Source organism: Miniopterus natalensis, chromosome 10, assembly GCF_054644295.1.
Source record: "Miniopterus natalensis isolate mMinNat1 chromosome 10, mMinNat1.hap1, whole genome shotgun sequence".
NCBI classification, from domain to species: domain Eukaryota; kingdom Metazoa; phylum Chordata; class Mammalia; order Chiroptera; family Miniopteridae; genus Miniopterus; species Miniopterus natalensis.
Genome location: NC_142090.1, coordinates 4,663,191 through 4,689,954, shown reverse-complemented (window position 1 = coordinate 4,689,954; position 26,764 = coordinate 4,663,191). Strand labels below are relative to the sequence as shown.

General features: G+C 48.4%; 1 protein-coding gene across 1 annotated transcript in view; it reads left to right on the top strand.

The window, feature by feature from the left end:
- Window positions 1-26,764, top strand: part of CNTNAP2 (contactin associated protein 2) — a 1,301,514-nt gene that overhangs the window by 1,190,509 nt on the left and 84,241 nt on the right. Inside the window, exons 17-18 of the mRNA XM_087820965.1 lie at window positions 11,235-11,453; window positions 18,288-18,524. Of these exons, the coding sequence (XP_087677091.1) occupies window positions 11,235-11,453; window positions 18,288-18,524 (456 nt within the window). The remainder of the gene's footprint in view (window positions 1-11,234; window positions 11,454-18,287; window positions 18,525-26,764) is intronic.

Genomic DNA, 26,764 nt, shown 5'->3' with positions numbered 1-26,764 from the left:
GGCACCTGCAGCTGCCGGAAGGGCCCGACCCCTGCACGCCCTCCAGGGGGCTCCGCTCAGAACGGATTCGGCCAAGGAAACAGCAACTAGCAGGATCGGGGCACCAGCAGATGCTGCCGCTCGGCTCAGCCGGCCGTGGCTCCCGAGGACCCTCAGGCACAGCTTGGGGCGCCGCCGTGGGAGGCAGGGCGCCTCTGGCCCTGAGATGCGCAGCCCCCGTCAGACCAGGGCCCTTTCCTCATCGGGGCAGAGGGTGAGCGTCAGGAATCCACGCTCCACGGGCTCCCACGTTTGGTGAATATTTGCAAGCACAGCCTCTGCCGGCTGTTTAGAAAACGACAGAGTGTGACCAGGAGGGGAAGCCAGTCCCCCCGGTCCCTCCACAAAGCCTCAGCAGAAAGTCTCCTCCTCCTAGTCCGTGCCCTTTACCCGAGAGCTTACGCCGCTTGGTCTGGTCCAGAAACACCTGATGCAATATTTTTCTCTCTTTGTATTTTTAAATTGAATTTATTAGGGGGACGTTGATTCACAGGTTTCAAGTGTACAACTCAATAGACCGTCATCTGCACACTGCATCGTGTGCCCATCACCCCAAGCAAAGCCTCTTTCCATCCCCATTTCCCCCCCTTTTGCCCACCTCCAGCTACTCCCACCCCCTCGCCCTCTGGCCACCACCGCAGTGTAGTCTGTGTCTGTGTGTTATGTGTATATGTTTGGGGTTAATCCCCCCACCATCTTGTGTCCAATCCCCCCACCACCCCTCCCCTCTGTCAGCCTGTTCCGTGTGTCCATGCCTCTGTTTCTGTTTTGTTCACTGTTTCTTTTGTTGATTAGAGTCCACATGTGAGTGAAATCGCGTGGTACTTGTGTTCCTGGACTGGCTTACTCCCCGCAGCACGCTAATCCCCAGGTCCGTCCGTCCCGTCGCAAAGCGTGGTGCACCCTGGTCTTTCAAAGAAGGAATCTCAGAAAAACGTCTCTGCTGAGATCCCGTGGGGTTCCTGTGTGGGACGGGATGGGCGTAGCGGAAAGTGCGCAGACTTGGGGGTCAGCATTTGCAGGGTGAACCCTAATCCTTGGGTAAATCGCTTTATCTCTTTGAGTCCCAATTTCCTAATCTGCGGCATGGGGATGGCAGTTTCTGGCTGTTGTTATGACGACAGGACGTAGATGTTCACCAAGCATTCATTTCGGAGAAGTAGTTGTAATTCATCATCTTTCCAAGGATGCTCGGTGCAGATCTAATCTGGGCCAGGTCTGAGTGAAAGGGAGGCTGAGGATATTACAGCCCTGGAATTAATGAAGTGAAAAAATAGGAATCCTCTCTTTTCATCAATTATGGATTGGAATTATTAAAAGGGGAGTTTTACTTTCCAAAGTTAAGAGTAATTGAATCTATTTTTAGACTTACATGTCAGCTGGGTTGCGTTTCAGAAATATCTCGTGGCAAAAAATAAAAAATGGGCAGTTCCATATTTGAGTCATTTTATAAATTTCCGCACGATTACCTGGACTCACCTGCCCTTGTAGATCCCCATGTTTTGTAAACCCCTGTCTGGGCTGGAAAGAGGGCGCACCTAGTGCGGAGGGAGCCGTGCCTCTCCCTGCCTGTGTTATGTGCCCTTGGGTCACCCCTGACTCCTGGCGCCCCCGTGAGTGACGCCCCCAGCGGCCTGTCCTCAACAGCCCTGCGCACTCCCGCAGACGCGTGGCTGTGCTTCTTTCATGGACTCAGTGCACCCCATGCTCCGTCCCCCCCTTCTCCGCTGCCTCCCCTCTTTGCCAGCATTTTTGTCTTTTCCAGAGAACCCGCCTTCTCAAGGTGGTCATTTTTGCCTCCTGCAGAGTTTCAGGCTGAACTGGCTCCAGGACCCTCGTGGTCCTTTTCCCGCCGGCCCGCAGCATCCGCAGAGCTCTCCTCCAGCGCCACCAAATTTCAAATGAATCAATTTTTTTTTTTTTTTATCAACTGTCCAACTTTCTACTTAGCACCTGCCTAATAGAAATAGCACTTATTTCTGATTATGAAAAATCTTCAGCAGTGTTCTAAAGTTTTCCCTGTCCTTCCACCGTAGGAAAACTCCGTGGCAGAGGTTAAGTCACAGCCTCATTTTCTCACATAGCAGTTTCTGTCACGCAGTTTACTTTTGGCAAAGAAGCATGTGTCGTTCAAGGCACCCCTGAGGGGCTGGCCTCTCTCCTCGGAGTCCTCTGAACCCTCGAATAATTGCTAGGGGTGCAAATACTTTTTTAAGATACCCCCGATGGCAGAGAGGTAAAACGCCCATCAGTGTGTGGCATCCCTGCTGAGGTTCAGAGGAACCTGTGGGGGGAAAGGCAGGTTTCTGTATTTGAGAAAAACCTTCAAAGCAAACCAGAGGCGACGCTTTCATGAAGAACACGGAGGATGAAGGTTATGACAGGCTCGCTGGGGTCCCGAGTGTCACCGCCTCCGTCACTGTCCTCTGCAGGTCTCCCGGGCAGTGCGGGGAGATGGGGACCCCTCGGGCCCGTCTCTGCTGACATCGTTGGCACGGCAACCACTGGCTACTCGGGAAGGATGGCTCCTGAAGTCCAGTTTTTTAAACTGTCTCGACTTTTTGTTTCCCTTTGACTCGGTAGGCTTTCTAAGGTCTTTCTGTTGGCATTCAAATTGTGTTTCTCTGTGCGAGTCTCAAAGGACTGTCTTCACAGTTCACGCCTGCATGAGTTTCCAGAATAGCATTGCTGTTAATTAACTACATGGCGCCCTCCTGTCAGCAGTGGAAGATTCTTTTTTTTTTTTTTTTTTTTGGTAATCCTCATCTGAGGATATGTTTTTATTGATTTTGGGGGGAGAGAGGGGAAAGAGAGAGAGAAACATTGATATGAGAGAGAAACATCGATCAGTAGCCTCCCATATGTACCCCAACCAGGGATCAAACCCACAACCTAGGTATGTGCCCTGACGGGACTTGAACCTGAGACCCTCCCATCCTCGGGCCGACACTCTAACCACCGAGCCCAACTGGCCAGGACTCCAGCAGCTTTTAATTTAAACCTTTTTAATTTCAGTTATGGGCAAAAAAGTTTAGAGATGTAAATTAAAGACGATACGTGTGCTGTGTTACAGCTGTTTACTATATCAGCTGTCTGCCTTTTATTAAGTGTTAAAAGACACATAAGTAATTGGTAAATAACAAGGTCACATTGAACTTGCCCAGATTTCTTTGTCAGCCTTACTGAAGGGGCAGTTATTCGAGTCGATGGCGTAGGCACCCGGGAGTTACAAGGAGGCCGTCCTCCGATGGGAAAACTTGCCCAGGTTCCCGTAGATGCTGCTGACCCACGCGTGTTTGCTGATTTGGACATTTCTGGAAGCAGCTGGGACCTCCTCTCATGCTGGCCAGACGGAGCCGCCTCTCTGCGGAGCGGTGGGCCTGCTCTCTCTACACCCCAGGGCACCTTTGCAAGACCACCCCCTACTAAAATCCTGCCCACGCAAAGATTTTTTTGACTGCAGCTTGATTTATAAAACATGTGAGACAGGAGTAGCCCTGGCTGGTGTGGCTCAGTTGGCTGGAGCATCACCCCGTGCACTGGAGGTCATGGGTTCAGTTCCTGGGCAGGGCACATACTTGGGTCGGGGGTTCAATCCCTGGCGGGGGCCCATACAAGAGGCAACCAACCGATGTCTCTCTCACATCAGTGTTTCTCTCTTTCTCCCTCCCTCTCTTTAAAAAAAAAATTTTAAAAAAAAAGGCAAGTCTTTCCTCTTCCTAAAAACAACAAAATTTCTACAGGGCAATCAATTCAGTGCAGTGCCTGGAAAATAGCAGGCATCCTCCTTAAAGGGCGTCTCCACACAGTCTGAAGGCTGTGTATGTTGTGTGTCATTACCATAGAGAAACGCTAAATTTTCAAAGTTGTTTTTTCTGATTTTTCTCATTTTTTCTAATTCTAATGTTTTATGCATTACTTAGTGTATGGAGTAGGCCACAGAGTCTTTGTCTTAGAAAAGGTGACATGTTAAAGTGTCAGAAAGACCAGCCACTGGAATCGGCCTGCCCCTGGCCAGCTGGAAGACAGCGGGTGTTCCGCGGGGGAGGAGATTAAAGGAGCTTGAATTCATAATTCAGAGCTGAGACAGGGAAGGGAGAAAGTGTCCTGTTATGACTCAGGAATAAACACGTGGATTCGTGGGAACAGCAGAGGAAATATGTATGTGGAGTTATAATGAGGTTAGGGACCCTGCACCTGTCGTTCTAGAAGCTAATGGCGTCTCTACAGGCTCAGTGTTTTTATAAAAACAAGTGATTCAAGAGGGAAGCGTCGGTGCCATCATTACTCGGTGGATGTTACTAATGCTGGGTGACACTTGGGACCAATTAATTCAAAGCTGGTTTTTCAAAACAGAAGAAGAGATACAATAAATCAGAGAGCGGAGCTTCATTTAAATATAGTGACTGAGGGACTGGGGAAGATCATTTGAAATCGCTCAAAACCAGAACCGTCTCAAAGGGCCAAAAACAGCCATAGTACAACAACGCTGGGCTCTTGCCAGACATCAGACAAACACCTACATTAAAGCCATGTGACAAAATGTTGGCCAACTGGATATCAATTGGAAACCTTAAAAAAGATTTTTAAAAAACCACAAGCCCTGGCCAGTTTGGCTCAGTGGCCAGAGAGTCTGCCCGCAGACTGAAGGGCCCTGGGTGCGGTTTCAGCCGAGGGCACGGCTTGGTCGCAGGCTCGCTCCCCAGCCCGTCGGGCCACGTGTGGGAGGCAGCCAGTCGGTGTGACTCTCTCACATGGATGCCTCTCTCTCCCTCTCTCTCTCCCTTCCGCTCTCTGAAAAGCAATGGAAAAAAATATCCTTGGGCGAGAATGAAAAAAAAACAAACACAATTTTTACAAAATGAATTCAGGGAATTATCTTTTTAGACCTATATTTTGCTCAAGTTACACCCAAGAATATGGTTTTTTTATTGATTTTAGAGAAAGAGGAAGGGAGGGAGGGAGAGAGAAACATCCGCCAGCCGACTCCTGCACGCCCCCGACTGGGGGCCAAGCCCGCAACCCGGGCCTGTGCCCTGACCGGGAATCGAACCAGTGACCTCTCGGCGCACAGGACCTCGGCGCCCAACCCACTGAACCGCATCAGCCGCGGCTTGCTTGCTTTTTAAAGTGTGGCTGAGAAGTAGAGCTGTGTGTGTCAGCTTGGGGCCTGGGTTCTAGATTCTGGAGTCCGTTCAACGTAGAATAGAAAAGTTGAAGAACAGAGAACGTCTTGGAAGGTTTCTGAATGCCGAGCTCGTCCTTGGCCGACTTCTCAGTAGGCACGTTGCTGCTGTTCGCCTTTAGAGTGTTCAAAGCACAGTCCTGCCTGCCTTTTTCTTTGGGACAACAGCTTGGTGGGTTAGCACAGGACATTCACGGGAGCACACACCAGCCTAAAGGCTCCCAGAGGCTCCCAGCCACTTCTCTTTGCTCTAAAACTCTATAGTTCCAGGAATTACAGGATCCCACTAATTCATTCGAATATAATATCACAGCCTATTTTTTTGACCGGCGCCGGGCATCGAACCCACAACCGAGGTATGTGCCCTTGACCAGGAATCAAACCCTCAACCATTCAGTCCTTGGTCCAGCGCTCTGACCACTTAGCAGCACTGGCCAGGGCTTGGCCATTTTTAATAGGAAAAAATTCACATCCATCCTTTGTTCAAAATTACTCTATGGGGAAGCTTGGCCACTCTCCTTTTTTTAAAAATCTTCTCGGGTATCTTAAAAACAGGAACAAAGTAAAGAAAGTTTCGATGGTGTTCTCAATTCCCTCTCGTTCTCTCTATTTAAATGAAATCCCCCCTTTTTTGCATTTTTATTAACCCTCTAATTAAACACTTGTTAAAATTACAGAACACAGTTGCTTAAAATGTTACCAGTCTTTGCAAAAGAACCGAATACTATCAGATGGTAACATTTTCTAAAATTATACAGTTATTGCTTATTTTGAGTGATTTAAAAATCCAGAGAAGCAAAACAGAATAAACAAAATTTCAAAAATCAGCTATAATTTTATATTCCGGTTTGTTTGACACCACTCTTTACACCCTTTAACCAACATTTTTCCATGCACTTACATATAATTGTTTACCAGTATGAGATCATGTGGTGCATACTGTTTCTAACCTGCTTGTTTCAGGTAACGGTATTTTAGAAACACATTTCCATGTCAATTTTTTTTTTAAACTGCACAACAGTGATTTTTTTTTTTTCAATTTAGGGCAGAGGGTAACGTATCAGAATCTCCAAGACAGCCGGCATCATAGTCTGGAAAATCATAATTTCATATTTATAAAACACAACCGAAAAAAAGCTACAGTTTTGGTTACACGACCTGCAAAATGTAATGCACAAAACATTTTACTGGCCGGGAGGATGTTTCTCTGAGACCTTCGGGGGTTATTTTACACGCGCCCCACCCGCGCCCCATCAGCCTAGTGCACCTGGGCGCGTCAGCATCCGGGCGTGATAACTAGACGCGACGCCCGCCGCTGGGAACGCGGGCTAGGAGAGACCGGGAAACACCGTCCCGATTGCCGAGCGTTGTTTCACCGATGAGCCCTCGTTGTTGGGCTTGGCTGGGGCTTTCTGTTTGTTTATTTTGTTTTTCTAATGTATGTTTCGCGTTGAAAGTATTACAGAGGTCCCCTTTCCTCCCCGTTGCCCCCTCCACCCCCCCCAGGCCTTCACCACACTGTCGCCTGCGTCCCTGGGTCATGCGCTTACGCTCCTAGGTTTCGGGTTAATCGCCTCCTGCCCACCCCCTGCCCCCGAGGCGGGTCAGTCTGTTGCTCACTGTCAGGGAACCGATTTTCACACCAACCGCTGGCTCCCTGTCGCCCCCCTCGGGCCGTCACAGCGGACGGCACACTGCGCGCTCCAGGCCTTGCTCCGTCCCGCAGCCTCAGGCCGCCGGCAGGCTCGGGATGGCAGCGAAGACCTGTGGGAAGGCCACCGGGCGTGCCCTGCAGGACGGGGCTCCTGGCGGGTGACCCTGTGCCCACAGGCGTCCGTCCCCTCACCCTCTCGAGGGTGTGTCAGACCCGCCCGCGGCGGGGGCCGGCAAGTAGCCCAACCCTGCTCCCGAAGGAGACATTCTAGAGGGAAGCCACGTCCCGTAAGTTAAGCAAACCGTGAGAAGGGAACGTGGCTGTTCGAACCCCGTACAGACGGGCCCTAAAGAGAAGGTTCCCAGGCGCCTCGTCTGTGCGGCCCCCAGGGAGGCCGCGTGCGCCTTTGGGCGCTGTCACCGGGAAAGCTGTGTGCTCGGCCGCTGCCGTCAGAAATGCGGCGGGAAGGGCTGCACTCCGTGAGGCGGCGTCATCATGATTCAACGTTTGCGTCTCGGAGGAACGCTTGGTTCCCGGGGAAATCGGTCGCACAACCACGGGGGGCGCTGTGAAGTGATTTTGCGTCTGTTTTCAGAGGTGGGAATGTAGGACGTCAGGGTCCGGTGGCCCTGCTACAGCGTCGCTGCGCACTGGCCCTGAGACACGTCGGCCCTGGGGCTCTGGGGTCCCGAATGTTCCAGGCTCGTCTCTAATGTTCCTCCCAACTAGAAGGGAACGAACAGAGTCAAGTAATCGTGGCCAGAGAAGACGCATCCACGACCGAGCTTAGTTACGCGTCCTTGCAAAGGGTCCGAGGGAAGGGGGGCCTGCACAGGAGGCGTCCTCGCCTCAAGGAGCTGGTTAAGGGAGGGGGTTGTCCTGCCCCCCACTTCTCTCCGCGTCGGGTGTGAAACCCCCGTGGGCGCAGGTCCACCTTTCCTCGGCTCTGTCCCATGTTGCAGGTCCGCTGGAGTTGAAGTGCCCCTGGTGCTGTGATGGAAAACAGAATAAAGCTTTTTCTTTATTTTATTTTTAACTATGTTTTTATTGATTTCGGAGAGAAGGGAGAGGGAGAGAGAGAGAAACATCAATGATGAGAGTCACGGGTCGGCCGCCTCCCGCATGCCCCCTGCTCGTGATCGAGCCCGCAGCCCAGGCCTGTGCCCCGACCAGGAATCGAACCCCGATCTCTGGGTTCACGGGCTGATGCTCGACCGCTGAGCCATGCTGGCCAGGTTCTTTCTATTCTGTGCCCATCACACGTAGAATGTGGGATCTCCATTGGGCACTTTTTTTTTAAACTAGAAAGGCCGTGTCTGAAGTCACAGCGCGGTGGCATTGAAGGGCTGTGCTAGAGAGGAAACAATTTGCTACCAAACAGAGAGAGAGGAGGAGCCTGGGATGGGACTCGGGGCTGGGCTGGGGCCCAGTCACGGCACCCGGGGCGCAGACGTCTCCTTGTCTGTCGTCCGTCTGATAGTCGCTCTGGGCGCTCAGAGCAGGCTCCCTCCTTCCGCCCTAAGACCGTGTCGCGGGCTTTCCCCCGTTACCGGTGTCCCCATTCGCAGAGCCAGCCGGTGCTCAGCCATCTCCAAGTCCTGTGTCATTAACTCACTGGTGCGCTGTCCCCTTACAAGCGTCCTTTAGCTTCGCCCAGGTCAACGCCTATCAGCCCTTTTCCCACTTGCGGCTGTTTCAGCGTCTGGTGTCACTGCCTCCTTTGGACCCCCAAGCCCAAGCCCATTCTCCTCGAACCCCCCCAAGCCGCGCGCCCTCCGACGTCACCTGAAGTCAAGGCCTTCACCTCCCCCCCCCAAGCACACTTCCCTCGGTCGTGCCCCTCGCTCCACGTGCCTCAGTCTCACGGTGGCCAGAGCAAAGCTCCCTCCCTCCTTCATCTCCCCTCCTCTCCATCTCTGGGGAGTCCGCAGCCCCCCAGTTTCACAATTCCCCTAAAGCGGCGTCTGCAGTTCCTTTCATCACGAACGCGGCTGTCCCCTCTCCGTCACCACCCGGGGCTTTCATCTCTTCCTTTCCGCCGGGCAGTCCCTGCCCAGCAGGCGAGTCCCCGCTGGCCCAAGCAGGAGGCCCTGGAAGACCTGACTGCGGGTCCCCCGCTGGGGGCAGGTGCCGTTCCAAGCCACACATCATTTTGGAAAGGTTTTTGTCTTTTTTTTTCTCCTTTTTAAGCCATGCACGTCCGTTAATAGTCAAGAGGCTGTTCTCAGAAGTGGGCAGGATGCGTGGAGAAAGCTAAAATTAGGACCTGCGTGGTGAAGAGCAGCTCCCTGGCTTCCTGCGGCCAGTGGCGGCTCCCTCCGGCGTCCTGCTCTCTACGATGCCTTTGTTTGCGAAGGTATTTTTTTTAACCGTAATAAAGAGCGTAAAGGCCGACATACATATGGAGCACTATTTCTCATACTCAAGAGGTTACCGAGACACCAGAAGTTTTAAAATGAGTTTGTAACACGGGTTCTAAAGCTCCAGGCATTTCCTTGCAGAATTTCCAAAAAAGACTTGCAACGAATTTTCCTCGCCGGTGCTCATTCTCAGACGTGTTTGACACGGAGTTTTTAGGTGTGAATATGCGTATTTGGCTCTAAAGACGTCTGGATTCACAAACTCAAACTGAACTAAAGGAAAAATTAGTTTTTATTCTTTTCTTCCCCGCGCAGAGTGAAGGCAGAGCGTGTGGTTAGAAGGGCGGCAGCTCTGGGCTCAGCTCCGACTGCAGGTCAGCGTCCAGGCTCAGTCCCCCGGCCTAGGTCTGGGCCGTGAAGCGGGCCTTGGGCGCTGGGCCCCGTCCTGGGAAGCCTTTTAGCCTCAACGTTGCCGGCTTCGGTCACATCCTTCTCAGCCGAAGCGATTGTTCTGGTTTGGGTTTGGGTTTTGCATAGAATCAGACCAACTGCAAACTTACGAAGACCGCGGCCCTCACAAGACTGCACACACTCCGGCACCCATTGCAGGTTCGGGGGGCCAAAGCCAGCCCCAGTTTTTATCATTTTCGGGCAGGACTCACAGAACCTACCAAAGGCAGGTTCTCACGGGACCTACCACGGGACTTACTCCTGGCTGCAGTCATTCCGGGGAAAGAATACGAGTCAGAATTGGGCTGGAGAAGGTTCACGGGGAGGACAGAAAACGGAAAAGCACCAGATGCGACCGCCCAGGTGTGCCCCTCCTATGGGGTCACAGACGCATTTCCTTCCCAGAGTGGACTGTGACTGCGCGTGGAACTGCCCCGTGGGGCGGCTGCCACGGCCTGGTGTTCAGAGACCTCATTCAGGCTCCGTGACAGCGGGTGACCGCAGTTTCCAGCCCCTCCGAACTTCCTCCGTCGCCTCGGCGGCCTGTCTGGGGTGGTCAGCCCCGACCCTCAGTCACGTCGCAGACTCTGACGCCACCCAGGGCTCCCGAGCAAACAAAGACACTCCTGTCAGACGTAACATTTCCAGGGTTCAGATGTTACCTTTTCAAAGCCAAGGCAGCCTCCAGGCTTCTCTTTGGACACGGTGAAACTCCTTACGACACAGTTTGAAAATCTTTCTCTTGGTGACAGGGAGGCAAAAGCTTCCTGGGAGCTTCCTGCTAGGAGGAAACTTGTCCATCCCAGGGTTTCTCGGGTGGGATTCCAGGGCCACCCGCGTCAGTGACCCGGCGTGAACAACGCACAGACTCCGGGGTCCTGCCCCAACTTCTTGAACTGGAACCACTGCGAGAGCTGCCTCGAAACCTTGCACTTTCAGCATGTTCCATGAGCACTTTCTTAGACGGGCCAGAACTCCAGAAATTACGACCCTAGGTCCTTGTTCCTAAGATTGGAAAAATTATGACCGCAGCCGGTCACGGGTTCAATTCCCAGTCAAGGGGCATGGGCCTGGGTTGCAGGTTTGATCCCCCGCCCCAGGCAAGATGCATGCGGGAGGCAACCAATCAATGTCTGTCTGTCTGTCTCTCTCTCTCTCTCTCTTCCCCCCTTCCACTCTCTCTAAAGATCAATGGAAAAAAATATACCCGGGTGAAGATTAAAAAAAAAATTAAATCTAAGACACCCAGCTTAACTTCTCCAGACCTCGGTTTTCTCACCTGGAGGCAATGATGGTGACTCCTCGAGAGACATCTAAAGATAAAGAAAATCAGTGTCCACCTGGCCCCCAACACGAGTCCGTTTCCGTCCCCTGGGTTGGTCACGGCAGGTCGTGGATCGACATTGGGTCCTCATTCAGGTGACCTTGCCCCGGACCTTGGGGCGAGGGGCTGCCCAGGTTATTTCCTCCCTGCTTTGTCTTCCTTCTTCTCTTTGTTGTCCTGGGGAAGACACTCATGTGCTTTCCCTGCCTTCTGCTCCCCCAGCTGCCACAGAAGTGTCCTTTTCGTTCGACGTCGGGAACGGGCCAGTGGAGATCGTGGTGAGGTCGCCCACGCCCCTCAACGATGACCAGTGGCACCGGGTCACCGCCGAGAGGAACGTCCAGCAGGCCAGCCTGCAGGTGGACCGGCTGCCGCAGCAGGTGCGCAAGGCGCCCACCGAGGGCCACACGCGCCTGGAGCTCTACAGCCAGCTGTTTGTGGGTGAGTAAGGGCCAGGCCACCGTCGCCCCCCTCTGGTGGTTCTAATAACCTTCACTCTGACAAAAATACATCACGGTGGAGATCTTTCTAGAAGTGAGTATCTAGGCCTCTTGCAGCCCCTCCCAAGTCAGGATGGAGCGAGGCAGGGAATTCAAGAGACCAAGGTCCAGTTCCGAGGCCCACCGTCTGGGGCCCACAGTCCTCGTCTGTGGAACCAGAGGGGCGCCAGCTCCATCTCCAAGGATCCGACCTGTGCAGTGTTAGGGTTGGGGTTTTCGAACAGTTTACCATTCTTTGATAACTTGGAGCACTTGTAACTGCACAAAAGGGAGGGAGGGAGGGAGGGAGGGAGGGAGGGAGGGAGGGAGGGAGGGAGGGAGGGAGGGAGGGAGGGAGGGAGGGGAGGGAAGGAAATGGGATCCCTGAGTTCAGGTTTGCTTGAAATGGTAAGCAGGGATCTGTTCCCTTCTTTAGACTTCTGGCCAAGGCTCTTCCTACATTGAGAAAAGGTGGTCACTGGGAGGAAATTTAAACAGCAGCGGTGCGGGAATTGGGCTCAGCCGCCCAGCCCAGCCTTTGCTTTTGACCCAGTCGAGCTGAGCCTAACGTTACTGCCAATCGAGTCCTATTTCCGTGGCTCGTTAAACTTTCAGTTTTGTTTTGGGGACAACGAACAGTTTAGGAAGTTAGCCATTTCCTCTCTCGAATGAAAAGAAAAGCAAGTCTGAAGGACTTTGAGGCCGGATGCCGCCTCACACCCTGAGTTTCCAGGGTCTAATTGACCAAGCCAGGCAACTGTGACAGCCTCAGAGCCAGCAAAACCAGACGTGGCCCGGTCATGCTCATAACCCCCCGCCCTGTGGAAGAGACTCCCCGGCGTCAGGGGGTCAGTTCACTTCAACAAGGCCAGAGTGCCCGCCGTGTCTTCCCTGGTTGTGTGGAGATGCTTGAAGAACGTTAGATTTACAAGAGCCAAGGTCCGGAAACAGCCCGAGTGCCCCTCCATAGATGAGCGTCGCCCACACAGTGAGAGGTCGCTGGTTCGATTCCCGGTCAGGGCACATGCCAGGGTTGTGGGCTTGATCCCCAGTAGGGTGCGTGCAGGAGGCAGCCGATCAATGTTTCTCTCTCTTCCTCTCCCTTCCTCTCTCTCTAAAATCAATAAAAACATATTTTTACAATAAAGACTTTTAAAGACAGAGAGAAAGGGGATATGGGGAGAGAGACATGGGGATGCTAAGATCAGCAGGAAGGAAATGTTTATTCTGCTTCCGAGATGAGCAGAGCTCACCAGCAGGGCACAGAATAGGAACTATAACACGCAGGCATGTGTAAAAGAAATATTTGGACAGAGTTCTAAGCTGATGCATTTAACATTGGGGTTGGCGTTGAAGTTCCCTGAAGTAACTCTTCATAACTGGACGTTGGGCTCTGGTTGGGATGTGCTGGTTTAACGCTGTCATCTCAGCCCCTGCCTGTAAGACTTGCTACGGAGCGGTGCCCTCGGAATCGGCACTGCCAGGCCCAGCTGCCCACCTCTCCCCTCGGTCCCCGCCCCACCTGCCCCCCACCTGCAGGGTCCTTCCCCCTCCCTCTTTATCCCGGAGCCCTCTTCCCAGGGATATGCTGGCGGATACTCACTTTCCCAGTGGAGTCCATCCAAACCATAGCCTCGCCCCCCCACTCCCAGCCCAGGCCCCCCCGAACACTGCCTGACTTTTCTTCCCCATAGTGGTCGTCACCTTCTAACGCCTAACGCACTTGGCTCACTTGTTGAGTCTATTGTTACATTTCACTCCCTCAGCAAGAACACAAGCTCTACAAGAGCAAAGGCTTTTGTGGGTTCTCTTTCATAGTTTCCCCCAAATACCTAGACGAGGCCTGGCTCCTAGTAGCCGTGAACGAAACGCTCACTGAAGGGATGTGTTAGATCCCATGGGCGTGAGCTTCCGTGTGGTTCCTTCCTATGGAACCACAGAAGGCGTCCAAAACCCAGCTTAGCCTCCTAGAAAACCATTAAGCTCTGAATCTGAGAACAAATCTGTCTTTGTAATTCCCCTGGGTCACGAGTTTTGCCCTTTTGGTTTAATTTAATACCTGATTATATCGCCTCAATCGTCTGTGCATTTGATGGTGTATCACTCATTATGGGTAGTTACAGAATTTTCATAATTAATCTTTAATTGCAATACTTGAATAGCATTTCCCGTGAAAAATAATTTACAGATTAAACCCAATCTCACCTTTGATAATCATCACGGGTCTGACGAATGCGGGTGAGGGCCTTGCGTGGCGGGGGCTCTCTCTAATGACAACTCGTTGATTTCCTAATCAGCAAAGGTTAAGTAGCATTTTTGCTCGCAGACCTACAATTTAAACTTACAACATTTGTCATCGGGAAAGATTCCTATAGAGCCCATGAGTTGAACTCCAATAATTATCGCGAGTTCTAGTGCATGCACATCTTTTGCATAATATATAACGACCATTTTCAGCACAAGAGATTTTTTTCATACCGACTCCATCAGTAAAAGTACTTTCCAGCTCACTGGCCAGTCTAATAAATCAAGGGTCATCGAAGTAAGAAAAGAGCATAATTTATTCCGTTTTTCTTTCAAGAGAGAGGAATGGCGGCCCACTTACCTGCTTTTTAGATTAAGAAGAGAGAGTGCAAAACTTTATTTAATGGAGGCCACAAATACAGATTAGGGCACAGCCGTATGTTACGGTCAATTAAGAGAGGGAGGAGGGAAAGTCAGGCAGCCGTGCAGCGAAGGGACAGGAAGAGGAGATTTAGGGGAAATTGAGAGTAATTTACTGAAATATGGAGACGGAGACATATACGCACAGAGGGAGAGGTTGTACATCACAGGGCAGAGTAATTTAGAGCTGGAAGAAATGAGAGACATCACCTAGTTCCACCCCCTTTTTTTATGGGTAGGAAACATTGATGCTGAGAGAAACTAAGGTATGATGAAAGCCACACAGCCAAGCAGACAGTCAACAGTCCCGATGGGGGGAGAGGTAAACACAAAGGCAGGAAGAAAGCCTGGCAAGTGCAGAAGCTCAGGAAGACCCAGGACCAGAAAGAATCAAAGACAGGGAGGCAGAGAAGCAGAAAAGGCTGCCCCCTCCGACCCTTCCTGGAACGAGGCCTGCATCCGCGAATAAGTGTACGAACATCTGTCTAAATGTTTGCTTTAATAAGAGTAAAAGTATGATCTCATCTAGATTTATTTGCTCTGCCAATTGGCCCTTTATAAATCTCTGATTTTTTTTTTTGGGGGGGGGTTATATTCACGTTTGCTTAGAGTCTTTTAACAATCTCTTCTTCAAACTCTCAACTATCGCTGAGACCCATTACATATGAATTATTTCCTAATTAAATGCATCCCAGATAGATTGAAAGAACAGAATGTTAAGAGAAGTGAGATCATAAAAGTGCTGGAAGAAAATGTAGCTGGATAATTGTATTATTTTGGATTCGAGACGTTCTTTCTAAGTCTAACACCAGAGGCAGAAACCCTACACATAAAATAGATGGATGTGACTACATGAACATTCAGAATTTTCATGGGGAAAAAGAAACATTATATACAAATTAACAGACACAAACCAGAAGGAGGTAGTTGTCAAATTTTACAACAAAGAGGTAAAGCCCAAAATATTGTTGTCAACGAATTAGAAATAGGACTTCTGTTCCCCCTAAAAAGCATAGACATGCCTGGCTGGCGTGGCTCAGAGGTCGAGCATCGACCTAGGATCCAGGTGATCAGGGTTCGATTCCTGGTCAGGGCACAGGCCCGGGCTGTGGGCTTGATCCCCAGTAGGGGGCGTGCAGGAGGCAGCCGATCAGTGACTCTCTCTCATCACTGATGTTTCTGTCTCTCTCTCCCTCTCCCTTCCTCTCTCTGAAATCAATAAAAACTTTTTGTTTTTTAAAGCAACAGACATTAAGGAAAAAAAAATACTAGAATTGGTAAAACATAAAAATCATTCAAAGCACAGTATCTGAAGCAATGCACATTTAAACAATGAACTCTTCCCCACTCGCCCCCCAGCCTATAAATTCAAAAGGCCCCTGCCTAGTATTAGACCTGGTGTGGAGAAGGTCGGAGCATCATACTCTGTGGGTGAAATACTAAATTCTTCTTAGAGGAAAATAGATTTCAAATGCCTTTCAAATGTATATGCCCTTGTCCCCAGCTGTTACAGTTATTAAAATTAATTCTAAGTAAGAACTGGACAGGTGTGCACAGGTTTTTACAGGGCTCTTTGTTACAGTATCGCATAAAATGGAAATTGGAACAGGCCTGGAAGCCCAGTGGTCGCGGAGGGGCAAATAAGCCCTTACACCTTCGCAGAGCGAGCTCCCGAGCAGGTTTAAACAAGCTGTTCTAGTTGGACACGGGCCGCTTGGAAAATGTCTTGTGATATATTAAGTGCCAAAAACAAATTCCAAAACAGTGTGTACATCACGATCGCGTTTCCCCCTTTGTTTTATTTTTCACACTTGTGTGTGCTCATAGATAAAAGTAGAAGAGGCTGTTTGTTAGAGGTGAGAGTCCGTGGTTATATCTGAGCAGCGTTACGGATTCTGTCTCATTTCGCTTGTGGTATGCTTACGGGGGAGAGAGAGGGAGATAACTAAAAGCAAGGATTTTTAAATGTTAGCATATTTTGATAGGATATAGCCTTAATTGACTAGTGATGAAAATTTCAATGGCTAAGGATTTATTGGACAAAAAGCCCTTGGAAAGCCCTTATCGCCAAAACAAAACCCATAGGTGCTAAAACGAGGGAAGCCAAATTAAAATTTTAACACATAAAAGGTGACTAATGGATTGAAATTCTTCCAGATCGAGGCAAAGGCCCAAATTCTCCTCAGCACAGAGGTGGGAAGCTGAGCCGATGAGCAGATTGCAGAATGGGAAATCCTTCCAAGTGGTTGTTTCTACCGACTTCTTTGCCATTTTCTGTCCCATAGCTTTGATCAAAAAGGGCATTAGACGCCCTTCAATTAAACCTCTCTTCAGACATTTTATTAAAAAAAATAATCCCTGGAGAATTATTATTCAAATCTATGAACTACCCAATGAGAGACCAGCAGGCCTTGGGTTTATAATGGTCAGAGGGGCTTCATCTGTCATTTCATGGCCAAGGATTTCCAGGTCGAAGCAAATGCTATCCCATCTCTTCTCTAAGGCCTTCGACCCACCAGCCCTGTCTGCTGAGGCCGCTGCTTTGTACACTCTTTCTCAACATAATAGAACAAGTGATAGGAATTAATCCCCCGACTGCCGACCTGCCCCAACTCTCACGAGCCTACTGACCACTCCGTCTTTGAGGGGACCCTGACCCTGAAGCTCTTCTTGTGCATCAGACGGTCAACAGAGAATAGAGTTTAAGACCGTAGATGAGAGAACAAGGCAGATCTGACCCAACGTGGCCACTTTGGAGCTTTGAGTCCTTGAGTGACCTTCTAAATTTTTCTAAGCCTCAGTTTTCTCATCTGTATAATGGCTGTAGTGATTACAATGCCTCCCTGGCCGGGTCATTGTGAGAACCATGCGATTGACATATATGCAAGGCATATGGTAGACTACCTACTACATAGCCTTCAATAAAAGAGTAACTTTTATTTTATTAGCAGTATTATTTCTCTAAATCCCCATCACATATTTTGTTTAATAATTTTAACTGCTATTCATTCTATTTGAAATTTCCGGAAAAGTTGTTACTCTAAAACACAGACATGCATATAAACTTGAGTGCCTCCTCTTGTACCAACTGCTTTAAAAAAATAAATAAGGTCATTACAGCCACAATTAAACTCACTTGGATATAATGCTCCAATGACTCCTTCTATGAAACTGTTAGGAAATTTTAATATTTTCATGCTCATGGACCCCCATCTAACTCTGTAACTTACTCTGAAAATCACAATGAACTTGCCCTTTGTTCTGTATGTCTTGCAGTGGCATTTAGACAGAAGCAATGAAACCTGACCTGACCTGGTAATAAATGCGGTGTAGTTGACTTACGTGAAAAATTATTAATTCCAGCTTCCAACCACCTGAGACAAGGCCCTGGGGACCCTTAACGTGAGCTCCAAAGCAAAGCGTTTCGTGGGACAAGCACAGGACTTAAAACCACATTTCGAGTGGACTCATCCCTTCCAACTAGTTGACTTATTAGCTAGGTTAATATATCCGTGTCTCTCTGCCTTTGTATATTTCCTCCAATAGATAGTGGTATGGACTGAACAGCGAGAGAGATTAAAGAGCAAAGGGCCTAGAGATTCCTCCCATAAACATCTTTTCTATGGGAAACAAGATAAGACTTTCCAAAACAGCTTATGTAATTTTTGTGTATCTTCAAACATTTTCTTTCTTTCCTTTTTTTTAAATGTATCTTTATTGATTTCGGAGAGAAGGAGGGAGAGAGAGGGAGAGAGATAGAAACATCAATGATGAGAGTCATTGATCGGCCGCCTCCTGCACGCCCCCTACTGGGGATTGAGCCCACAACCCAGGCCTGTGCCCTGACCAGGAATCGGACCCTGATCTCCTTGGATCATTGGTCAATGCTCAACCCCTGAGCCACACCAACTGGGTTTCAGACATTTTACTTCTGTAGCCATTTGATTGTACCTCGGAAGACAGCCTCTTTTAATTAGGCATTATACAGCCTGTGGGGGGAGCATAGAGTCTCTCTATTAAGAAAAACCAGGTTGGAAATGAGCTGCCAGCTGCTCTTGGCGCCTCGGCTCCTCCCACAGTTGTTCGAGGTAGAGGGTCCTGGGTCTGAGCTGCTTGCTTCTGTCGTTCCCAGGTGGCGCTGGAGGCCAGCAGGGCTTCCTGGGCTGCATCCGCTCCCTGAGGATGAACGGGGTGACCCTGGACCTGGAGGAGAGAGCGAAGGTCACTTCGGGGTTCAAGTCCGGGTGCTCGGGCCACTGCACCAGTTATGGGGCCAACTGCGAGAACGGAGGCAAATGCATAGAGAAATACCACGGCTACTCCTGTGACTGCTCGCACACGGCCTACGACGGAACCTTCTGCAACAAAGGTAAGGCGAGCCCGCTCCCAGTCCTGCTCACGCAGCTCTCTGAGCCTGAACCGTCCACACAGTGATTTCTCAGCTGCACACAAGCGCCTTTGTTCTGAGGGGAAGGTGTTCAGAATTGTGCCCCCACTCAGCTAGGACGTCTCCCTCAGTCCCTGATCTGTTGTTTAATAAGATGAGATGAGAAAAGCTCTGCCCAGCCGGCGTGGCTCAGTGGCTCTGAATGCCATGGCCCCGATTAAATCCCGGTCTGTGTCGTGGAATCGCCATGAACTTTTTGGCCTGGAACACCATTAATGCAGTAGGCACCCTTGAGGTTAAATCAGGGTGAGTTCAGGAGCATCCTGTGGGGTTATTATTGAGGTCCCTAGAAATCGTATTGGTTCCTCGAATACTTATAGTGTTTCAAGAAATAAAAAGGAAGTGCTCTATTCGAGAAACCACATCTGTAATCTGTAATTTTCCCCCTTTCCCAAGGGGTTAACAGTCTCTCTGCCCCTCCTGCCGCCTTATTAAGGATTAAGTCAGTTCTGATTAATGGAGTTCTGGTGTTTCTCATGTTTATTCTGAAGTTAACCCAAATATTTGCACAAGTCCATTGCTAGTCATGTCCTAGTTTTCAGAACCAGGGATTAGTAAGGTTGTAAGTAAAATGCTTCCTAAAACTTTACTAATCGAAGTAATCTAATTTAAATCCCTTTTATGTAGGTCTGTTTTAGCCTATTGCCTTCAATAAATCCTTAATAAATGTCTCTTAAAATGGAACCTTATGAATTCAGTTAAAACTATAAATTAAGTCCTATAAATCAAATTAAAACAGTAAACCAAGTTGTAAATCTCAAGCAAGTTTCCAGCCCCCCCCCCTTCCTGTTAAAGAAGGGAAAATGTTATCTCGTGTGACTTTACAAAGTGTCCTACAGCATCATAAACCACATGTGGCTATTATAACACTTCATAACGTCTTAAAAAACATCAAGGACTATTTCAAGCAGTTTTATTTCTTTTCCTATAATGAATGTGTCATTGTTCAGACTTTCAGCTTTTGCCCTAACATTCAAATGTCACTGGATTACTTATTTCAGCAACTCTTCAATTGCTCTTAAATTGTTAAGAGTTCATGAAGCTCTTTTTGTCAGAAAATCAAAGTATCTTGTGGTTGAAATGATATTACGTTGTATCTAACTGACATTTTACTGAACATCTCCTTTTATGCAAGGCACTGAATTAAGTATATTCACAATATCTTACTTTACTTATTCATCACAGAAATTTTGAGATGCAGGTTTAGTACTATGATTTTTGAAATTTAAGAAACTGAGGCTTCTAGAGGTTAAGTTTATTATCTAAAGTCATATGGCTAATCAATGACAGATTGGTAGTGGAACCTTAGGGCCCAGATTTCAAGACTAACGTTTTCTCCACCATGTACACACCAGCATGGTGTTCTTTTCACAACACAGTCACTGGGTGGGAGCCAAGCTGTGCTTAATAGAGGACTTGGGAGCACATGGGCAGCTTGCTCCAGATTTGGATGTTTCTGACAACTAGAGAGTTTCTCTTATTTTTTACCTTCATCTCCATTAAAGATGGAAAATGTCTTCATGAAAAAACAGTGGATGTCAGGCTCTGGGTTTAAATCCCTGTATCTTTAAGAACTCAGGAACATCTGTAACCAGAACCCAAGTTCGGCTGCCTGCCACCACAAAAACCAAACTCATGAGACAGATGGTGGTGAAAAAGGAAAGTGGTTTATTCAAGTGCTGGTCACCTGAGATGGGATACTATTGTCACAAAGCCCATCTCCACATCTCACTGCAGACAGAAGTTTTTATAAGGAAGGAGAGGGAAAACAGAACAAAGAAATCAAGGGGAGGGTGTTGAAAAGTTCTCTATGTGCAGTCCAGGCACAGTCCATTCTGATAAGGAATGCACTTAAAGACTAGCCACCTTCAACCCAAAATGACTTTGAGCTGTATGACTGTTCACCCTCTTTCCTGTGGCCTGATATTCTACTGGCATCATTGGAGTGAGCAGGAGCGGGTCTGGGAACAGAGCAAGACTCACCTAAATGTACATTGAGTGATGGAGTGATTGAGGTTGAGTCTTCACAGAGCCACATGTAATTTAGGAGAGAGGAAAGCACTGGACAAGCTTCAAGGAGGTGGTTACAGTGGCTTCTGTGAGGACAGAGAGTTGAGGAGCTTTAGAAGAGGCTGGAAGGGCACCCTAGGGGAGACAGTCCAAGCTGATTCTCTTCTTTCATGACCTGCCCGAGGTCAGCCCTGCACCGGCCGAAAGAGAGAAAACTTACCCTCACTCCTGCTGCTAAGATCCAGAATTCAGGCTAATTGTATTAGTGCTGTAACTTAGTTACATTACCAAATAAATAATCTTTAGTTATTGATTCTTGTTAGAATATTGTACTGTAGGAAAATGTATTCTGAGTTCCTGAAATCACTGTATACTATTGTAATTACTATGGATCATTCTGTACATAGTATTAGCATATATAACATAAACATTTTCCTTGAAACCCCTTGGTCTTGATGCCCATCATTTAAAGAGACTGCTTAAAATTCCATCCAGTGGATTTACCAAAATTTATTTAACCTAAGTGGCACACAAGAGGGAAATGGCAATTTCTATTCCTGTTCTTGAAATTGATTCCAATTTTTTATTGTAAATAACACTGTAGTAAATGTTTCTGTAAATGGCATTTCAATATTTTACATGATTGACTTGGGCCGGATTGCCTATGTGGAGAGGAGAGTTAAAGGGTGTAAATGTTGATGGTTTCTCATACGTGGAGCCAACCTGATTCCCCAAAACAAAGCACCCGCATCCCTACTCTGCGTGAGGAGGCCAGTATCTCAAATCACCACCAACAGTGTTTTTCCTTTTCGTCATTGTTGTGAATGAGCCAGTTGTGAATGGTTCTTTATCAGTTAATTTGCTCTTCTTTAATTACTGAAGAACAAAGAATTCCAAAGTGACGTCTGGCGAGATTGATGTGTCTGAGAAAGGCCTGCTCAAGGGCGGCTGAGAGCCAGTTTGTAAGAGTAAAATCACCTTCAGGTTCAAAAGTTCTGCTTGCTGAGGTCCCAGGGTGGGCAGGAGTGGGGATTCTGACCCTGAAAAAGTCCAGGATCAGGGCTCAGGGGAGAGAATCAGGGACACCCCTGCTAGAGCTGGGATCCTCTCGAGACTGTGCGTCCCTAACTCCGTGAATGCACGTTCCTAATAGAAAAAATGTTAGGTATGAGTCCCGATTTATAGGCCTTCGTTTATATATTCATTTATAAATTTTGTACACATGCCACTGAATTAACGTGCATCATAAAATAAGCACAAAAGGAAAAATTATCCTCTTACAGCAAAAACTTACCATAAATCCACTTCAAATAGCACGCACAGGTACTAGCACTGGGTGTGCGTCTCCCTAACCAAAAACATATTTTTTTAATAATTTAGGTCTAGTTTTATTTTAACGTTCATCGGAATTTCTTGGTCTAGAACCCAGTTTTCCTATAATTATTTCCTAATTGTTTAAGATCATTTATCCACCTGTGGGTGATTTTTTGGAAAAAAATGCAATGCAAGACCTTTGGTGTATTATATATAATTCAAGAATTACATAGTAAACCAAAAACAAAATAAAGAGCCTTTTAAAAGCCTGCAGCAATATCACAAAAAGGCCGCCCAACCAAAAAATTCTCCCTAGAACAATTCTTTTAAATCCCAGAAACAAAGCCAAAATGTCAGTCCGTTCTTTTTAACATTTTTCTCGGCAAAACAACAATCAACTGAAGAATAAAGCATGGGGGCTCTAACCTACTGCCAGGGACAGACCGTGTCTCATTCGGGGCAAAGATTTATGGTTCTGATCATAACAATATCGGACGCACGCAAAATGAATAATGAAATTCAAAGGAAGCACGTCGGCAGTGCTGACGGGCTTGAGCCCTCCGAAGGGTCCTCGTACCCCATCGGCCCGTGATTGTCCCATTGTTGAAGCCACTGCCTTTTGAAACCAAAGCCGATGGCAAGAGGGGGAGCTTAGCAAAGCAGCTCCAGCTCCTCGCCTGAAACGCTCATTTAAAACTAGGATTTGTTGGGGGGGGGGGGGTTCATCTTTAGAACTTAAATTGCACAAGGTGAATTTTAAATACTTTCTGTATATAATTATGATATTGTCCCACAGACATTACACATTTATGCACCAGAAGCCTTAAAAATCTTCCTGAGAAAATGTTGATACATTGTGGCAATTACTTCATATTTAATATGTAGAGGAATAGGGGTCGGTTTGTGTCCATATAGGAAAACTTTGAAGGCTGCTCGGAGGTTCCGGACTTCTTGGGTTCAACTAGCAGAAAACGATAAAGTCGTTGTGGAGTTCAGATGCTAACGTTGTAAATAATAATATATATTTACGTTACAGCCAAAACTGCTGAGCAAAACCAGAGCCTCATTTGTTGGCTTCCGCGCGTCCTGGGGCCTGAGCGCGTTGATATCTTATTCCTGCTTTAAGAATTTAACCGCTCGCTGTTCTAAAAGCTTTGTCAGACAGGCCGACGTGAAGCTGGTTTTCACTAATGCTGCTGAGATACCTGGCTCTTTGGAAAATGTATTGATTCTCCCCCGTGTTTAATAAAAGCAAGTTACATATTTAAAACAAAACAAAAGTAGGGTTCCTATCAGCCGTGTCTCGACGGTTCCCCTCCATCCTGCACGGCGGAGGTTGGTTCTTCCAGCTCCACTTGTGTGGGTACCACTTGGTTCCCCCTGAAGCTCTGGGAAGGTTAGAGGGTTATTTCCAGCCGGAGCCACGGGACCCTGAACCCACACAAACCTCCACCTGGCAGAAACTGGGAAAGGGGTGCTTGCCTTCCGCAGCCAGGGAACAGCAGCAAGGCGGCCAACAGGGCCGATGGTGGGTGGGGTGCAAACAGGTTGACCCAAGTGACCGCAGACGAGCCACTTGCCTTCTCTGAGTCTCTGTCCCCTCATCTAAAACCTGAATGATGACCTGTATCTCGAGGTGCCGTCAGCTAGTAGCATAGCTCCCAGCTCTCTTAAGCGTTAGGCGCTGAGCTCTAGGGACAGTGGAGACGCGCCCGGGCCAGGTGGTGAGACGGCAGGAGCAGCGGTGCCCGCTTCCCCCCCAGCAGAGGGCAGACGCTCGTGGCCTCCCTCACCGCTCCTGAGCTTTCCCTACATGATGCTGCTTCCATCCGATTGGAAATAAACTCTCAGAATGTCAGATTTCTATTCAAATATAAGTATAAAAGAATTAAAAAGCAAAATGTCACTTGGAGCCCTGGCCGGTGTGGCTCAGTTGCTTGGAGCGAGCATCGTCCAGGGCACCGAAAGGGGGCGGGTTTGCTTCCCAGTCAGGGCATATAGCCAGGTTTGGGGTTTGGTCGCCGGTTGCGGCTTGTACGGGAGGCAAGTGATCGATGTTTCTCTCCCTTTCCCTTCCTCTCTCTAAAATCAAGGGAAACATATCCTTGGGTGAGAAAATTTTTTTTTTTAAGCCATTTGGAAAGAGTATTTTTGATGGTCAGACTGTGGCTACCACGTGGCTTTCACCAGGTAGCATTACGAGAGGGAAAGGCGCGCGGATCGTTGTTAAGAAGGCAAGAGTGCCGGGCCAGTGTGGCTCAGTGGTTGAGCACCGACCCAGGAACCAGGAGATTGCGGCTTGGTTCCTGGTCAGGGCCCAGGCCCAGGTTTCGGGCTCGATCCCCAGCGAGGGCCTGCAGGAGGCAGCCGATCAGTGTTTCTCTCTCATTGATGTTTCTCTCTCCCTCTCCCTCTCCCTTCCTCTCTCTCTAAAATCAATTTTTTTAAAACATACTTTAAAAAAAAAAAAAAAAAAGAAGTCAGGAGAAAGGAGGAATGGCCAAAAGTCTTCAAACACCTTGATCTCCAGTTACACAGTTTAATTTGTGACAATTTGTTTTATCTTGCTGTTTATGTCTGACCTGAAGTCTGTCCGACTTTTGACCTCACACCCATCACCTAATAGTGCTCATCAGTCTCGAAACATAAAATTTTATTTTGACATCATTTTATCCCATTTCTTCCATTGCCAAGCACAAAAGCTACCTTTTCTTTAAAACTTTCAGACTGAATTCATTAAACCACTTTGTCTTCAAAGGTTTCCCTTCTCTATAGACACGAGGAGACTCACACGGTTGCTTTTCCTGGCCCTGGGGAGACACCCCGGTTAAGCTAACTCGGGGTTTGTATGCAGCTGGGCTCCCTACCCTGCTCCAGGGGGCCGGCTCCACTGAGAAGGAAGCCAGGGGTGGCAGGCGCCGAGCATTTCAGCTCCGTCTCTGGGCTCCACTCCTTCTAAACAAAGGCGCCGCTTGAACGGGGCTGTGTTTGCAGACGTTTATTTACACTCAGGACCATGCAGAAAAATGAGAAATTAGAAAGAAGCGACTTTTAAATCTTCCCCAAACTATGAAACCAAAGAAATGGCAGGAGGTAGGGAAATATTATGGTTTTAACATGTGATGTATGTTGCTGTAGAGCAGAAAAGGCAAACGAGTGAGCTGGAATCGGGACAATCTCACGTCCTGAGCCAGGATCCTCTACATTAAACATAAGATCAAAGACTTAAAATACCAGAAGCCTGGGCCTTCAGACTGTGTTTCGTTGGCTGATTGGCCTGGGAGCTGAAACAGCACAGAGCCTCTCGGGGAGTTCTTAGCTTGAAGCAGCATTTTGCATGTGGTGCACTTTTGCCCTGGGCTGTTCCCTTCATGTCAAAGGACAGGTCAGTGAGCAAACGAGGACTCAGCAGGTCACTAGCAACAAATGCTTTCCAGAAAACCATGTTGGGGGACTCCAGAGTGTGTGTGTGTGTGTGTGTGTGTGTGTGTGTGTGTGTGTAGACTCTCACATATTTTCTGGGGGGAAATATATGCACACATATTTACATACATACATCCCAAAAATACACATACACATGCTCATTTTCTGGAAGGCCATTTGGAGTTTGATTTGATGTATGCATACAGTCTGTTTATGTATGTATGTATTTATGTATGCATGCGTATCGAGAGAGAGCTACAGCAAGCCCTTTGCAAGCCTTTTGAATTTATTTCATGTAAGAAAAATTTTATTTTACACCACAGTGAGTGCATCTATTCTTTTTGCACAGATGTAGGAGAAAAAAAAAGAATTTACAAAGAGGGAAAGCTTCTAGCAGAGGGAAAAATATTAAAGTAAAATTTTAGTTGTTGGTTTTACAATGGAAGCTGTCTCCTCATTTGAGAATATTCTTTTCGTTGAAGCAGGAGGAAGGGAGGACCTGGTCAAAGGCCCACAATGTTCATTTCCCCGGGCGAATGACTCGCAGCCCCGTGAAGGCGTCAGCAGGCTTCTCCCTGCGGAGGTGGCACAGAGTCGGCCGTTCAAGGCCATGTGTGACCACGGGATGTAGTATCACACTCTGACCTTGAACGGTGAATTCCCGCTTAAAAACCCCCCTCTCCTTGGCATCACTAATGCCACACATCCTAGGTGATGCTTTTAATCATTCAGGTTCCTTCATCTCCACTTACCCCTCTTTCAAGGGCTGATGTTCTCAGAAATTAGTCCTAGAGCTTCCCTTCCTTCTGTCTTTAGGAACTTCGGTTAGGCTTCCCCTGCAGGCTTGGGGTGTTATACCATCTACAGTAATGACTAAAACGTGTATTTCTAGCCCAGCCCTCTCCTCTGTAAAGGGAAATGCCTGTTATTTCTGCTTTTCTGACTCAAAGGCACCTCGTAGAGCTGGACTCCTGACGCCTGCCACGTCCCTACCCCCACCAGGACCGCCCCTGTGTGCCCGTTATCAAGGACCTCACCAGCACCCATCCGAAATGCAGGAGTTTTCTTAACACCTGTCCTTCCCCTCCCGCCTCTTAACTGTCCTCGGGTTCAGTCCGCGTTACCCCTTAACCGTGTCTTTATTCTAACTACTCACCCACCAGGTGTGTAGGTCCCCGGGCGAATGACTGAACCATCATGGTTCAAACCACGCCCAAACCACCTTCGTGTTTCCTCCGGGCCGTTGCAGCAGCCTCCCCCGTGCTCTACCTGTATCCCTCTCGCCTCCCCCAGTGCGTTCTCCAAACTGCAGCCAGGATGATCCTGGAAAACCGCAAATCAGGTTATGTCACCTGCATCTAACACCCTTCAGAGTTGCCCATTACTTTCTATACAAAGACCCAAATGCTCAAAAC